Source organism: Ovis aries, chromosome 2 (genome assembly GCF_016772045.2).
Source record: "Ovis aries strain OAR_USU_Benz2616 breed Rambouillet chromosome 2, ARS-UI_Ramb_v3.0, whole genome shotgun sequence".
Classification (NCBI taxonomy): Eukaryota; Metazoa; Chordata; class Mammalia; order Artiodactyla; family Bovidae; genus Ovis; species Ovis aries.
Window position 1 is genome coordinate 148,041,881 of NC_056055.1, and position 15,286 is coordinate 148,057,166.

Below are 15,286 nucleotides of genomic sequence, written 5' to 3' on the forward strand. Positions count from 1 at the left end.
ATCTCTTGAGCCTCCTGCATTGGCAGATGGATTCTTTACCACTGCACCACCTGGAAGTCCCAAAAATGGATCATAGATCTACATGTAAAACACAAACACATAAAACCCTCAGAAGATAACATAGGAGAAAACCTAGATGACCCTGAGTATGGTGGTGCCTTTTTAGATACAGCACCAAAGATAACAATCCATGAATGAAAGACAATGTCAAAAAAATTGGAAGACAGCTACAGACTTGAAAAAGGCACGTCTGATAAAGGACTAGTATCCAAAACACACAAAGACATCTTAATACTCAACATTAATAAGACCAATATGAGAGTCCCTTGGCTGCAAGGAGATCCAACCAGTCCATCCTAAAGGAAATCAGTCCTGAATATTCATCGGAAGGACTGATGCTTAAGCTGAAACTCCAATATTCTGGCCACCTGATGCGAAGAACTGACTCCTTGGAAAAGATCCTGATGCTGGGAAAGATTGAAGGCAGGAGGAGAAGGGGACGACAGAGGATAAGATGGTTGGATGGCATCACCAATTCAATGGACATGAGTTTGAGTAAACTTCAGGAGTCGGTGATAGACCGGGAGGCCTGACATGCTGCAGTTCATAGGGTCGCAAAGAGTTGGACATGACTGAACTGAACTGAATAAAACCAACAACTTCTTTTTAAAAAACAGGTCAACAATTTTAATGGGTAACTCACCAAAGAAGATATACAGATGGGAAATAAATATATGAAAAGATGCTCCACATCATATGTTATCAGGGAAATTCAGAACAACGAGATAACATTATACACATATTAAAATGCCCCCAATCCAGAATTCTAACCACACCAAATCCCGGCAAGGATGTGAAGCAACAGAAACTCTCATTCACTGCTGCTGGAAATGTAAAACCTTACGGCCGCTTTGGAAGATGACTTAGCTTCTTATAAAACTAACCATACTTTTAGTACATGATCCAGTAATTGCTCTACTTGGTATTTACCCAAAGGAGTTGAAACTTATGCCTACCAAAGAAACTCTATACATGGATGTTTATAGCAGCTTTATTCATAACTGCCAAAACTTGAAAGAAAGCAAGATGTCCTTCAGTAGGTGAATGGATAAATATGTTATGACTCATCCAGACAACAAAATACAATTCAATGCTAAAGTTAAATGAGATACTAAGCTATGAAAAGACATGGAGGAATCTTACATGTGTATTAATTGGTGAAAGAACCTAATGTATGAAATCATATGACATTCTGGAAAACCACAGTGAGAGTAAAAAGGTCAGTGGTTGTTGGAAGTGGGAGTGGGATGAAAGGACTGAATATAGAGGATTTTTAGGGCATTAAAGCATTCTGTATGATATTAAAATGACAGACATATGCCATTATACATTTGTTCAATCCCATAGATACACAACACCAAAGTGAGCCCTAAGGTAAACTATGGCTTTGGACATGAGTATGATGTGTCCACGCAGGTTCATCCTTGGTAAAAATGTACTATTCTGGTGAGCAATATTAATAATAGGGGACACAAGGAATGGGAGCAATGAGCATATGAGAATTCTTTCTACCTTCCTGTGAATTTTGACATAAACCTAAAACTGTTCTAAAAAATAAAGGTTTAAAATGTAGGGCTCCTCAGTTTTCAAATTGTTTAATTGTTCCCACCAATATGCACCACTGTATCATACATATAATGATATATATTCAAGAAATTATAAGAAAAAGGAAAAAGAAGCTACATTTACATAGTTTATTTGCTTCAGGCATTGGCAAAACATTTCTCTTTTAGAATGCTAATATGTAAGATTTGGTTTTATTACCAAATATTTTAAGAAATTTGATAACTAAATTTTATAGCAAAATGAATAAGAATTAAGTCAATAGAAAAGTCTCCAGCTTAACTAATTCAAAAGAAGATACCAATTTCCTAGATGTAATATGAATGTTGATTTTGAAATGAGGCTGCTGAATTCCCATGAATGTCCTTAAGGAAATTACAGTGTAGCAAATACATTTATGATTTAGTTTATCTGAAACAAGATGCTAATATTATATTTTTCCTAAAAGCATAATATCTGGGTGATAATAATAAATACTAAACCCAATATTAGAGTCAAGACAGCCTGTTACCTTTATGACTGGTTGCTCTGGACCAAAAAAAAAAAAACCACCCTTAAATCAGAATTTCAAATAGCTACATAAAAAGAGAAAAAACTGCAATTTTATAGTTACACTAAGAAATCAATTATATTTTTCTATTAGACCTACCCATGTGACAAGACATAGCAGTTTCATATCTCACAACAGCCTATTTTAACTACTGACTCACTTATCACCCTCCAGAGCAGCCATGCCTCAACACTGGCATTATGTTTCTCATGCTTTTGAAACAATTTCTCTCATCACTGTTTTCAGTGACTTATTTCAGTTTATTCTGCATCAATAATATGGGGATCTATAATATTTACCATGTACCCAATCTCCCTAACTCTACTATGTGCAGGAACCTTATGTTTAAGACTTCTTAGTGTTCCCCCTAATAAAGCATGAGGATCACTCATCACAACATAGCCATGAAATAATATGAAGAAATAAGAACCTCACAGTTATGAATACAGAGGTTTTGAAAGTCTGAGGTAGGGTATCATATATATAAAAGACTTCTCAAAGACACAGTGATAACAGCATAGGAAGTAATTTAAAAAGTAGGATAATTTATTCTTAGACAAAAGATATTTTATTTGGGTTTTAAATAAATAGAACTTCTTGTATCTGGCTTTTCATTCTTCAAAGTAGAAATGATTTTTCAGATATTAGGTTATGCTCACAAAAATCTTTTTATGATCATCCTATCACCATAATGTCTTAAAAAGAGATTCAGATTATGTTTCAACACAGCAAATGTTCAAAATGTGTTCTTCAATGACCTTTTAAATGTCTATTCAACTTAAAATTATATGACATAAATCATGTAAATTATAGTAATATCAATATCAGAAAAAAATTTTTAAGCATAAATATTTTTCTTATGTTGATAGCGATTTTATTTATTTTTAAGATAGCCACTGAAAACATCCTGACCTGCATGCTCAGTCATGCCCGACTCTTTGCAACCTCAGGGACTATATAGCCCGCCAGGCTCCTCTGTCCATAGATCACTGTAATACAAACTGTAGCTAAGGCTCTAATAGATTAAGATAAGAATTTGTTTCTGTATTTAGTAAAACTATAATGGAAATAAATTACAAAATATAGAAAACTACGCTAGTGAATAAGGGTCTCAGCCTCTTAGTAGCCTCTTCTGGAATATGTAGATACATAAGACAGTATCATTAAAAGAATGAAAGTATAAGCCACAAGTGTGGGAAGATAATTGAAATATAAAAACAAAAGACTTATATCCATAATATGTAAAGAACTTCCACAAATCAAAAAGAAAAAACAAGCAATTAAAAAAAAAACAAGCGTAATATTTGAATAGGCACTTCATAGAAGAGACTATCCAAATGGCTAAAAGGCAAATGCTAAGTTACATAACCTCACTGGTAATCAAGAAATGCAAATTAAGACAATGACATACCATTATGCTCCTGATCAGATGGTTAATGTTAACAGAACGAAACTGTCAGGTGTTCATTAGAATGTAAACAACAAACGCTCTCACACTTTACTGGTGAAAGTATAGATATGCACCCTACTTTGGAAACTGATATCATCTCCTAAAATTGAAATACACATATCCTATGACTCAGTAATAAATAATTTCATTCTTAGGTATGAGAAATGCATATATGCACCAAGAGCCAAGAGACATATGTTCACAGCACCATTCTTCATAGTATCTTCAAAAATTACATGATCTAAATGTCCATAAATAGTAGAATGCATGGTATTTACAAATGAATGAACACTATGCCATAATAAAAATGAATAAACCAAAGTGAAAGTGAAAGTGAAGTCGCTCAGTCGTGTCGAACTCTTTGTGACCCCAAGAACTGTAGCCTACCAGGCTCCTCCCTCCATGGGATTCTCCAGGCAAGAGTTCTGGAGTGGGTGGCCATTTCCTTCTCCAGGGGATCTTCTCGACCCAGGGATCAAACCCAGGTCTCCCGCATTCCAGGCAGATGCTTTAACCTCTGAGCCACCAGGGAAGCCCAAATAAACCAAAGCTACAGTCAAAAACATTTTGAATCCCACTAACACACTGTTGAGCAACTGATCAAGACACATATACCTCCTGTATGACTTAATTTATAAAAAATTAAAAAATAGGCAGGACACCCAATCAATGTACGAAGATAGACTAGAGATCCTTTTGGGGAGAAGGGAGAGAGTAGTAACTGGGAGTGAGGACAAAGTGGGTTTCTGGAGCACTAGCCAAATTAATGGTTACACAGATGTTTCTCTGTGATAAACCACTGAGTTGTACACTTGCACTTCTGTGTTAACATTTATAAATATTTGTGTTATACTTTATTAAAAATATTTTTTAAAAAAACTAATTGATATTCTCATCTATCAGCCAGCTGCGAGTTAAATAGGAACAGAAAGCCATTGCCATCAATAAACAGATTTGAACTTAGATATTTTCTGTATTTGCTTCATTTTTCCTAAAGCATGTATACTATTTAACATCTAAGAAAAGAAAAATCCCAAGCCTAATTCCAGGGTTGTGTTAATTCACATAGTACCTTTGAGTACCATATTTTAAATAAGCATTTAATAAAGTGTATATCTTTAGTATTCATTTCTAGTGCTTATACACTAACTAATTATAATGTACATATTCCTGTTATATTCTTTGTTGGGAGGCTGAGGAGCAAATTAACATTAAAGTGTTCTGAATTTCCCTCAGTATCTTTTATATTTTCACTGACTTCAAGCTTATGCTTCAAACTTATTTTTAAACAACTCACCCATGCTACCAGTTGAAAATATAATTTTAAATTATATTAGGTGAATGAAATATGACATTAAAAATAACAAGATGGAAAATGTTAGCAGTTATCTGTCAGCAGGAAATTGATTACAGTATGAAGAAAAATTAATCAATCATCACATTCTTAGACAAACAATTGTGTTTAAGTGCAGTAACAAAAGTAGGTTGAATTTAACTTCAAGAATCAAAAGTTTTCTGTAGGGCATGGCCAGAAAGGTGACCGCTCCCTCGCCCGTCAGGCACCCCATGTTCATGGGCAACCTGGTGCTAAACCATTCATAGATGACCTGCTTCTGGGTCGGGGTTTTGTTCATAGCAGAGCAGCTCACTCACTGTGATCTACTGAAAGTCAGCCCTCAACACAAGGGTTTGTAAAATTAAGATAAAAGTAGAATATAGAAAAGAAGAAAAAATGAAAAAAAAAAAAGTTTTCTGTATATTCAAAGTATCACCATCACTATTACTGCACAGCCCAAAAGCTGGGTCTGTCTTTGGACTTAACTAGAAATCACATTACAGCTATGGGCCCTGGTGGACTAGACCCAGCTATCTCAGGCCTGTGACTTGAGCAGGCTCTTTGGCTTCAGTAAGGCCTGCTCAGTTATCCCTGGATGCAGCACTAACACAAACAGGTTCCCAACAGCATCGCTTTATGTGACAGGGTCATATAATAAAATGGGATTCTGGATGTTTCTCAGACACTGGAGAAAAAAATTTTTAGGAGTGCCAAAATTCAAACATTTACACTAAATCTTTTTGTTAAATTGATCCTTGCTCCAAAAATATGAGTCCAAATTATTCCATGTCTCCATAGACACACACTCCAATTTACAATATAAAACCTCTGGAAGCCCACCAGAGGAACCTGATTCTTCCTCACACTCTCCTCTAACCCATACCTCTTTGGAAGCTGAACTTTTAATCATTTTAAAGCACTTGTAGGCATGCATTCAAAAGATTTTCTTGGAAATCTTTCCAAGTAAAATAAATATTTCTTAAGTAGTCAGAAATTTTCTTTGAAGCCTTCAGAATAGTAATCATGTATATTCACACTAAGCTGAATATCAAAGCCCAAGTCAAGTGAATGGTGTTCATAACATGGTTTCAGTCTTAGCATGTAGCTGAGTACTAAATTATCAAGGCATTTAAACTGACTGTGGAATAGGAATAAAAGCAGATTATTAGTCCTGAAGAAACTGAAGAAAACGTGAAATCTAGGAAGTTCTACTGCTTAGAGATCACCAGAGTGCCAAACATTTGTCCCTGATAAAACGCATCTTAGGTCTCAATATCAAAAAGATATCAGATGGTTGGGGGAGGAAGGAACAGGTGGCATCCCAAAACAGTGGCTGACACAGCAGAGAGAGACCCTGGCTCACCTGACTGACTGCCAAGTTTCACCAAATAAAGAGGCAGGACTCTCTTAAGATCAATGGCTCTTGATCCTTGCTGGATATTAAATCACTTGGGTACTTTTTTAAAAATACAAGTGCCTAGAGAAACACCCAAAATTAAGTACATAAAAGTTTTTGAGCATCAATATTTTTTAAGAGCTCTTCACGTGACTCTGACATGTAACAAGATTTGACAAGCAATATTCTAGAGTCTGTCTAATTTTAATTGGCATATAAATTACCTAAGGTTGTCGTTAATGCATGGATTCCTAGTCAATAGGTCTAGGAATGGGTATCAGATTCTGTATTTCTAAGCTCAAATGTGACATTAATATTGCTGGCTCATGAACCACACTTTGAATAGCAAAGTATCTAGAATAGTGGATCTCAATCTTGGCTTTGAATCACCTGAGGTACTTTTAAAAATACCTATGCCCCACCCACAGATATTCTGATCAGTATGGGGTTTGGCCATCAAAATGTTTTTAAAATTCTTGGGTTTTAAAGGTGAGAGCCACTGTTCTAGAAAAACTGACATAATGTATCCAACTACAGGAAATAGGCTTACTTTTGTTTGTTTACTAATCACTTCTAAGATAATGTGAATATATTTTATCCAATATTAGTAGAGAATGAAAACTCAAAGTAACCATGAAAGCTAATCCCAACAGATATTCCATTCTTAGAGTTTACGAGGGAGCCTCTCCTAACTACACAGATGGAGCTGGAGAAAGAGAAATCTACCCAGCTTTGTCTTTGTCATACTCCCAGGCCCTACTTCATGAAACAAAAAACCCTAAAAATGTGGGAGAAACTTCCGTACCTCCACTCTCTGCCCACTGATTCAGAGATGACCATCCTTCCAACATGCTAGTGTAGGAGACTCAGAGTATTTTTCTTTATACTCCCCACTATCAATCAATCTACCTCTGAATAAGTACAATATATCTGGGGAATTTTAATGCCCATAACTATACACAGCAATGGAGACAAACAGCACACTGAGGGCACTGTCTCCGTAATCACTCTTAGGATAAAGCTGGACATATATAGTATGGATATCTTTGCTGAGTAAAAAGAAAAAAAATCTGGGAGCCTGTAAAAATACTACAAATCAATGGAAAGTCAAAATAATCTTGATGACCCCAAAGAAGATCATACCTCTGAAAATTATCTGCTTCAGAATCAAAAGAAAAAGTCCAGAAATAATGGAGACCACAAAAGGACTAAAAACACAGGCTCTCAAGCAAGAAGAGTGTTAGTCGTTCAGTGGTGTTTCACGTTTTGTGATCCCATGGACTGTAGCCTGTCAGGCTCCTCTGTCCATGGGATTCTCCAGGCAAGAATACTGGAGTGGGGACTTCCCTGATGGTCCAGTGGTTAAGAATATGCCTGCCAACCCTGCTGGGACATGCGTTAGATCCCTGGTCCGGGAAGAATCCACATGCTGCAGAGCAATTAAGCCTGTGAGCCACAACGAAGAGTAGCCCTCACTCACTCAGTGCAGCCAAAACTAAAATAAATAATTAAAAAAAAAAAAGAATACTGCAGTGGGTTGCCATTCCCTTATCCAGGGGGATCTTTCCAATTCAAGGATCAAACCTGGGTTTCCTGCATTCCAAGCAGATTCTTTACTATCTGAGCCACCAGGGAATCTCATCAAGCAGGAAAACCAAAATCTAGGAAAGGACATGAGGAAATGTAAAGAAAAATCAGATGAGATAAGACATTAACTCAAGAAAACTAAAAATACAACAACAAAATCAAAACCCCTAATAGAAGTAGTAAAATGCAGAGCTGATACTGCAGATAATCAAATGAATAATGAGAAACTAACTTCAAGCTACAAAAACAGGACAAAGAGCAGATATCATAAATCCGAGATGCAGATGTATTAATAATTCACAAAGAAGAGACCAAAGTAAGTGGAACAAAATCAGAAAAGACAAGAAAATGTTCTCTAAATGGAATACATCAGTGTGTGCAGACTGTAAAGGCTTTTTAATATATTCACCATTAGGCCTATCTTAGCAAGTTTTCTTAAATAAGAGAATGCAAAAAAAAAAAAGAACAAAAACCTGTCTATAAGCATTCAAGCTTAAAAGAAATAGATTTTAAAAATGAAAAAATATAGAGACCAAAAACTTCTCTGCAACACTTAGCAAAACCAGGTATTGAATAAAGCAATACCTGCTGCTAAGTCGCTTCAGTCATGTCCGACTCTGTGCGACTCCACAGATGGCAGCCCATTGGGCTCTGCCATCCCTGGGATTCTCCAGGCAAGAACACTGGAGTGGGTTGCCATTTCCTTCTCCAATGCATGAAAGTGAAAAGTGAAAGGGAAGTCGCTCAGTCGTGTCCGACTCTTAGTGACCCCATGGACTGCAACCTACCAGGCTCCTCCATCCATGGGAATTTTCAGGCAAGAGTACTGGAGTGGGGTGCCATTGCCTTCTCTGAAGCTATGCCTATAGAGTATTAAAAGTAAAACTGTACCCCAAACTTCATATGCTAACTTACTCTCAAATTTGAATACAATCTGACAGGGGAATGTGGGTTTGAGGCAGTTGGAAGGACAGATGACAAGAATAATCCAGTTGAGAAGAAGAAATACAATTTATCAAGATTATAAAATGTATATATAAATTTCCAGGTGGGAGGGAATAGGAAATAAACATAATTGAAAAGAAAACTTCCTTATTGTTAAAGTAGAAAAGCATAGTTGCAGATATAGGTATATGTTTACGTCTATATGAGAGGGAAGGTGAGTGAATTTTTTCTGGTGACATATTTTCCTTTTGAAGTAGAAAGTGGCTGCTAAGTGACTGTGACAAAAGAGATGTTAGAGAAGGATGAAGGAGATTGAAAAATAATTATTACAAAAATTGAAAAAATGCAATAGAATTGGGAGAAAGTGTTGAAAGTTGACATTACTAACAATTTTTTTTGTGGGGGGGGGCACACCTGTGCTGACCACGAACCAAACCCAGCTTGACAGAGAAAGCGCTGAGTTCTAACCACTGGACCACTGGGGAATTCCCACTTGAGTAATGAATATAAATTGCTACAATCTGCCTGTTGAATGACTATATCTTGCCGAGCATGCCTACCAGGGGAAGTAGGCACGTGGAGGAGCCCCAACATAAATATGGTTTTTAAGGTAGAGGTGAAGGTATGGATAAAACTAAAACAGGGAAGCTAAGGTAATTTAGAATATTAGCAAAAGCACTACTAAAATTGGCCATGAAATCAGAGTAGGATAAGGAAATAAACGTAACATGGATAGAAAAAAAGGAGAGGGGCCAAGTAGTTGAACAAGCAAAGGAGAGAAGCTGTGGTCAGAGAGCAAAATGAATGCCTTAGTGACTTCAGACGAGGCATGACTACAGGTGAGTAAGTGAACAAGGCGCAGTGAAGGAGCTCATAGGAAGTGGGACAGTCAGACAACTGAAAGTCAAGTTCTTAATTATGTCATATACACAGACTCTCATGGCACTCAGGAATTGCTAGTAACTTCCATATCACTGTGCTTTGATATTCTGTATACAGTTGACCCATGAACAATGTGAGAATTAGGGGAACTGACCTTCCTCCCAGTTGAAAATTCATATATAATTTATGGTCACTCCTATCTGATTCCATATCCATGGATTCAACCAAACACGAACAATGTAGTGGTGTGGTATTTACTATTGAAAAAAAAATTCATGTACAAGTAGACACTCCAACTTCAAATCTGTATTGTTCAAAGGTCAACTGTACACTTTCAAAAGAAAAACATTCAAAATAGTAGAAATTTCACATCTTAAGAGTGAAATTTGGAAAGCATCAGCAGTAGTTTAAATGGGAACTTGATAAAGACATTTCTGTCTGGATTTTCAAACTACCTAGAGCAAGCACTATTATTTGTATAAATTATCAAGAATTAATACAATAAATTCTACTACTTAAGTGTATTTCCTCAATCACAAATCTAAGCTAATTCTCACCTTTACAAAACAGATGCACAAGAGAAAAAGATTAAACATTCTCTCTCCCACTTTTCCTCAATCTGCCCAACATCTTTTATAAAGGTATAAACAATTTTATGAGTATGAAGCATTACTGCTAATTATGGATTGTCTAAACAAGTATAATATTACAATGATAAATTTAATTAAAACAAAGAGGAAGATTCTTACCAAAGGAAGGTGACTCCCTTCCATCCTCTAGTCCTGAATCTCTCTCTCTGTCTCTCTTTCTGTGTTTATGACCACGATGCCTGTGACGTCGATGGCTTTTTCTTCCTCCCAGGGGCACATGAACTCCAATAAACAGTGTCCGATGACCTTTATCAGAAGCAAATACACAAATTAAACTTTGAATTATTCTAAGGCACAGAAGATGATTATTTACTTGTTATTGGAAACCCAATACAATTCAATCCATCAAATGGTTCTTGAGTATTTATGATGTGATAAGCTTGCAGCTTAGCAGTGTACTTTGGTACATAGGTCTATCAAACATCTACAATACTAAGTATTTGGTTATACAGTATTTTATAACCACCATTATTTTATTAACTATCACAATAATCCCCTGTGTCCATTCCCCATAATTTGTAGTTATATTTTTTTCATTAAAAATTTTTTGTTCTATTTTCTCCCTGCACTTAACTAACCAGTTATTTTACCAGTTCACTTCCCTTCACAGTTAAGTGTGTGAAATGATCATTATCTCTAATTAAAACAGATTTCACCAAGATCCTAGTAATGTCAAATCCTGTGGAATTTTTAGGCTCTACTGTTTCTATCTGTGGCACTTGATACTATTAACCATTCTCTTCTCTATACTTTAACTTTCTCTAGGTTAACTTTCTCTACTCCTTTATTTTTCTTTTTTTGCTCAAATTAGTTTCCTTTTCTGGCTCTCTTTCTATTTATTCATTCAAGATTGGGATCCCCAGGATTTGACACCAATTCTCTCTTACACTGTAGACTTACATAACCATCTATTAGATATCCTTCCATAAGCATGTTAAATTCCACGGAACTCATCCTTTACTTTGCCCCCCAAGTATCATCTATCCAACATCTATCTCAGTAAATGCAAGATCTGTCTAGTCATCTCAAAGCACATCCAGTTTGTAACCAGGTCCTCTATACATCTCATTGATTCATTCTCTCCTCAATATCACTGGTGTCACTGTCTTAATTTGGACCCTCATCTCTCACCAGGACTATTAGAGCATTCTCCCTAGCATGTTCTTCTCTAATTCCAATCTTGTCCCATTCTGAATACTGATGCCATTTTTTCCCAAAATGCAAATCTGACTACATTACTCCCCTGTTTTAGACTCATTGATTACTTTCTGTTGCCTAAAGGATAAAGCTTTTAGTATCTGTAAAGCCAAACAATAGCGGACATCTGCCTATTTCTCTAGGCTTCCACTCTGCCACACACAGGATAAGGCAGCATGTATCCTTTCATTCCTAAATTGCCAGGTGTTCTCAAGTCTCTCTTTCACTTAATGTTGGTACTGTTCTCCAAATTGTATGAAATATCTTTGTCTTTCCTGATGAATACCTAACTCATCTCCCAAGTCTTAGTTCAAGGATTATGCCATGTATGAGACTTTTCATACTCCCTCAGTCTAAATACACATGACCGTTTTTCCCCTTAGCATCCTCTGGTGCTTAATCATATAAGTCAAAGCACTTGATTGTAGTTGTTTACTTATAAGTAGTTTTCTTATGAATCTTCTCTGGGGAAGGTCCATGTGTCAGTTATTTTGTAACTTCGTCACCTGACACAGTGCCTAGCATATAACAGATGCCTGGCAAATGTTTACTGAAATGAACAAGTTATTGAATGGTATTGAGATGGGTATCAGGGATGCAAATATACATAAGACATTATTTAATTCTTACAAATCAGCTGGCTTCAGCCTTCTCCAGTTTATACAAAAACTAACATTCACAAATGTGGTATATTGCTCTGAATGTATATATTAGAAACAATTTGAAGATGTGAACCCACCCCCTCAAAAAGACATGATTTAATCTATATACTGAAAAAATTGAAAATTACCAACATCATTATTTTAACAGAACTGGAACAATCTAAAATATACACAAAAAAACTTTTAATAAAAATAACCAGCATTATTTACAATTGCCAAGATATGAAAGCAACCTGTATCCATCAGCAGATGAATGGATAAAGTTGTGCTATATATCTGTGTGTGTGTGTTCAGTCACTTCAGTCATATCCAATTCTTTCCAACCCTATGGACTGTAGCCTGCCATGGGATTCTCCAAGCAAGAACACTGGAGTAGGTTTCCATGCCCTCTTCCAGGGGATCTTCCCGACTAAGGGATCAAAGACTCCTCTCATGCATCTCCCATATTACAGGTTAATTTCTTATCACTGAGCCATCAGGGAAGCCCTGTATGTGTGTATATATATACACACACAATGAAATACTACTTAGCCATTAAAAAAAGAATGAAATTTTGCCATTTGCAACAACATGGATGGATCTGGAAGGCGTTGTGCCAAGTGAAATAAGTCAGACAGAGAAAGACAAATACTGTAGGATATCTCTTACATGTGGAAACTAAAATACAATAAACTAGTGAATACAATGAAAAAAGAAGCAGATTCACAGATACAGAGAACAAACTAGCAGTCACCAATGGTGGGGGGAACATAGAAGAGAGGGAGTGGAGGGCACAAACTACTGGACATAAGACAGGCTAAGAGATATATCGGACAACACGGGGAATATAGCCAGTATTTTGTAATAACTGTAAATGGACTGTAGCTTTAAAACATATAAAAATAAAATTTTAATGAATGAATTAAAATGAAAATAACCGAAACCTTTTGAGGAAGCTCTAGGAAGGAGAACTTACCTTACAAGACAACAGGACATACCACAAAGTTAAATATTTAAAATAAGTCACAAACATTGGTATTTAACATTAATAATTTTGAATTACTTGGCCATCACTACATTGTAATCCTCTATGCTAGTAAGTTGAAGGCTATTAATCATGGAGAGGGTATAAAGCAACAAAGATTGAGACTTGCATAAAACTAACACTAAAGAGTTACAGAAAAAAATCAAAGACTTAAGAAACAATTTTGAAAAATGAAGAGTGAATTTCCAATTAAATTAAACATGGGAGATTAAACTTGCTTGCTTCTTACCACAGGAAAAACTTCTGGGTGCTAAAAATGTTCTGTTTCATGATACAAGTTTTTGCTTTAAAAATATTTGTTAAACTTTGTGCACTTTTCTATATGTATGCTTCAGCTCACAATTTTAAAAATTTTAAAAGAAACCAAAGAAAAAGAGTTTTAAGAAGGCGAGAGTTACCAGCTTATACGCTATAAAGGAGTCAAACAAAATTGACTAAAAATTAGCTATTACATTTGGAAATTCATGTTTATCTGTAACTTTCTTGAGAGCAGTTTCAGTGGATAGGGAAATGAATAAAAGTTGTGTAAGTTTAGACAGTGACTATTTCCTAGAGCTAAGCCTTAAAGGTTGAAAAGGTTTCTAACAATTGTTAATCAAGAAAGCCATTACCAGACAGTCCATGGGGTCGCAAAGAGTTGGACACAACTGAGAAACTGAACTGAACTGAACTGATTACCAGAAAGACAAAGATAAGGAGAATCGTGGACCTGACCGGCCAGTCCAGAGGGTGTGGTTGAGGGTAATGAATATTGCCTTTGTTAGTAGAATGTGACTATCATGGGCAATTGCCAGAAGTAACATCCTAAGAAGTCGCCAAGTCAAGGCTGAAATAAACAATCTGAAACTATATCCAAATATATTCAGATAAGAAGAGGATGCCAAGACACAGAGCTGACCTAACATCTTTAGTTCAGAAAAGAAAGAACACTCTGAAGGAATTTCCTGACACAGAATCCTACAGGGTTGGTTAAAAAGAAAAGACTCATTTGGGTTTTTCACTATTAGTTTAATTGATGGATTATATGGTAAACTTAGGCTTACTTTCATCAGAAACTACCAGACTATCTTCCAAAGTAGTTGTACCATTTTTCATTCCAGTGAGCAAAGAATGAGAGATCCTGTTGCACCACATCCTCGCCAACATTTGCTGATGTCAACGTTTTGGATTTTAGCCATTCTGATAGATGTGTAATGGTATCTAATTCTTTAACTTGCAATCCCCTAATGACATATGATGTTTAGCCTCTTTTTATATGCGTATTTACCATCTATATATCTTCTCTGCTGAGATTTCTCTTCAGATCCTTCCCTATTTTGTAACTGGATTATTTTCTTATTGTTGAATTTTAAGAGTTTTTTGTATACTTGGGGCCACAGTCCTTTATCAGTTCCCTTCTGCAAGTGGATTCTCCTGTCTGCAGCTTGTCTTTTCAATCCCATAACAGTGTCTTTCACAGAGTAGAAGCTTTCATTGTAAAGAAGTCTAATTTATCAAGATTTTTCCATGGATTGTGCTTTTTGTTGTTGCATATAAGAAGTCACCTCCAAGCTCAAGGTCACCTAGATTTTCTCCTATATTATCTTCTAGAAGTTGTATAATTTTGTTTTACGTTTAGGTAAATGATCCATTTTGGGTTAATTTTTGTGAAAGGTGTAAAGTCTGTGTCTAGATCCTAATCTAAGTGCTAATTTACTCACTAGCCATTTGACACTATGAGTTGAAAACTAATGCCCATGCAAAAGCATGCACACAAATTGTTATAGCAGCTTTTTTTATAATCATCAAAAACCGGGAAACAACCAAGATGTCCTTTACTGCTGCTGCTGCTGCTGCTAAGCTGCTTCAGTCGTGTCCGACTCTGTGCGACCCCATAGACGGCAGGCCCCCAGGCTCCCCCGTTCCTGGGATTCTACAGGCAAGAACACTGGAGTGGGGTGCCATTTCCTTCTCCAGTGCATGAAAGAGAAAAATGAAAGTGAAG

At 36.2% G+C, this 15,286-nt stretch overlaps 1 protein-coding gene across 11 annotated transcripts in view; it reads right to left on the reverse strand.

Annotated features, from left to right (window-relative positions):
- Nucleotides 1-15,286, reverse strand: part of SLC4A10 (solute carrier family 4 member 10) — a 347,928-nt gene that overhangs the window by 176,286 nt on the left and 156,356 nt on the right. For all 11 annotated transcript variants that reach the window (XM_060411136.1, XM_060411135.1, XM_060411134.1 and 8 more), the window contains exon 3: nucleotides 10,519-10,665. In XM_060411136.1, the coding sequence (XP_060267119.1) occupies nucleotides 10,519-10,665 (147 nt within the window). The remainder of the gene's footprint in view (nucleotides 1-10,518; nucleotides 10,666-15,286) is intronic.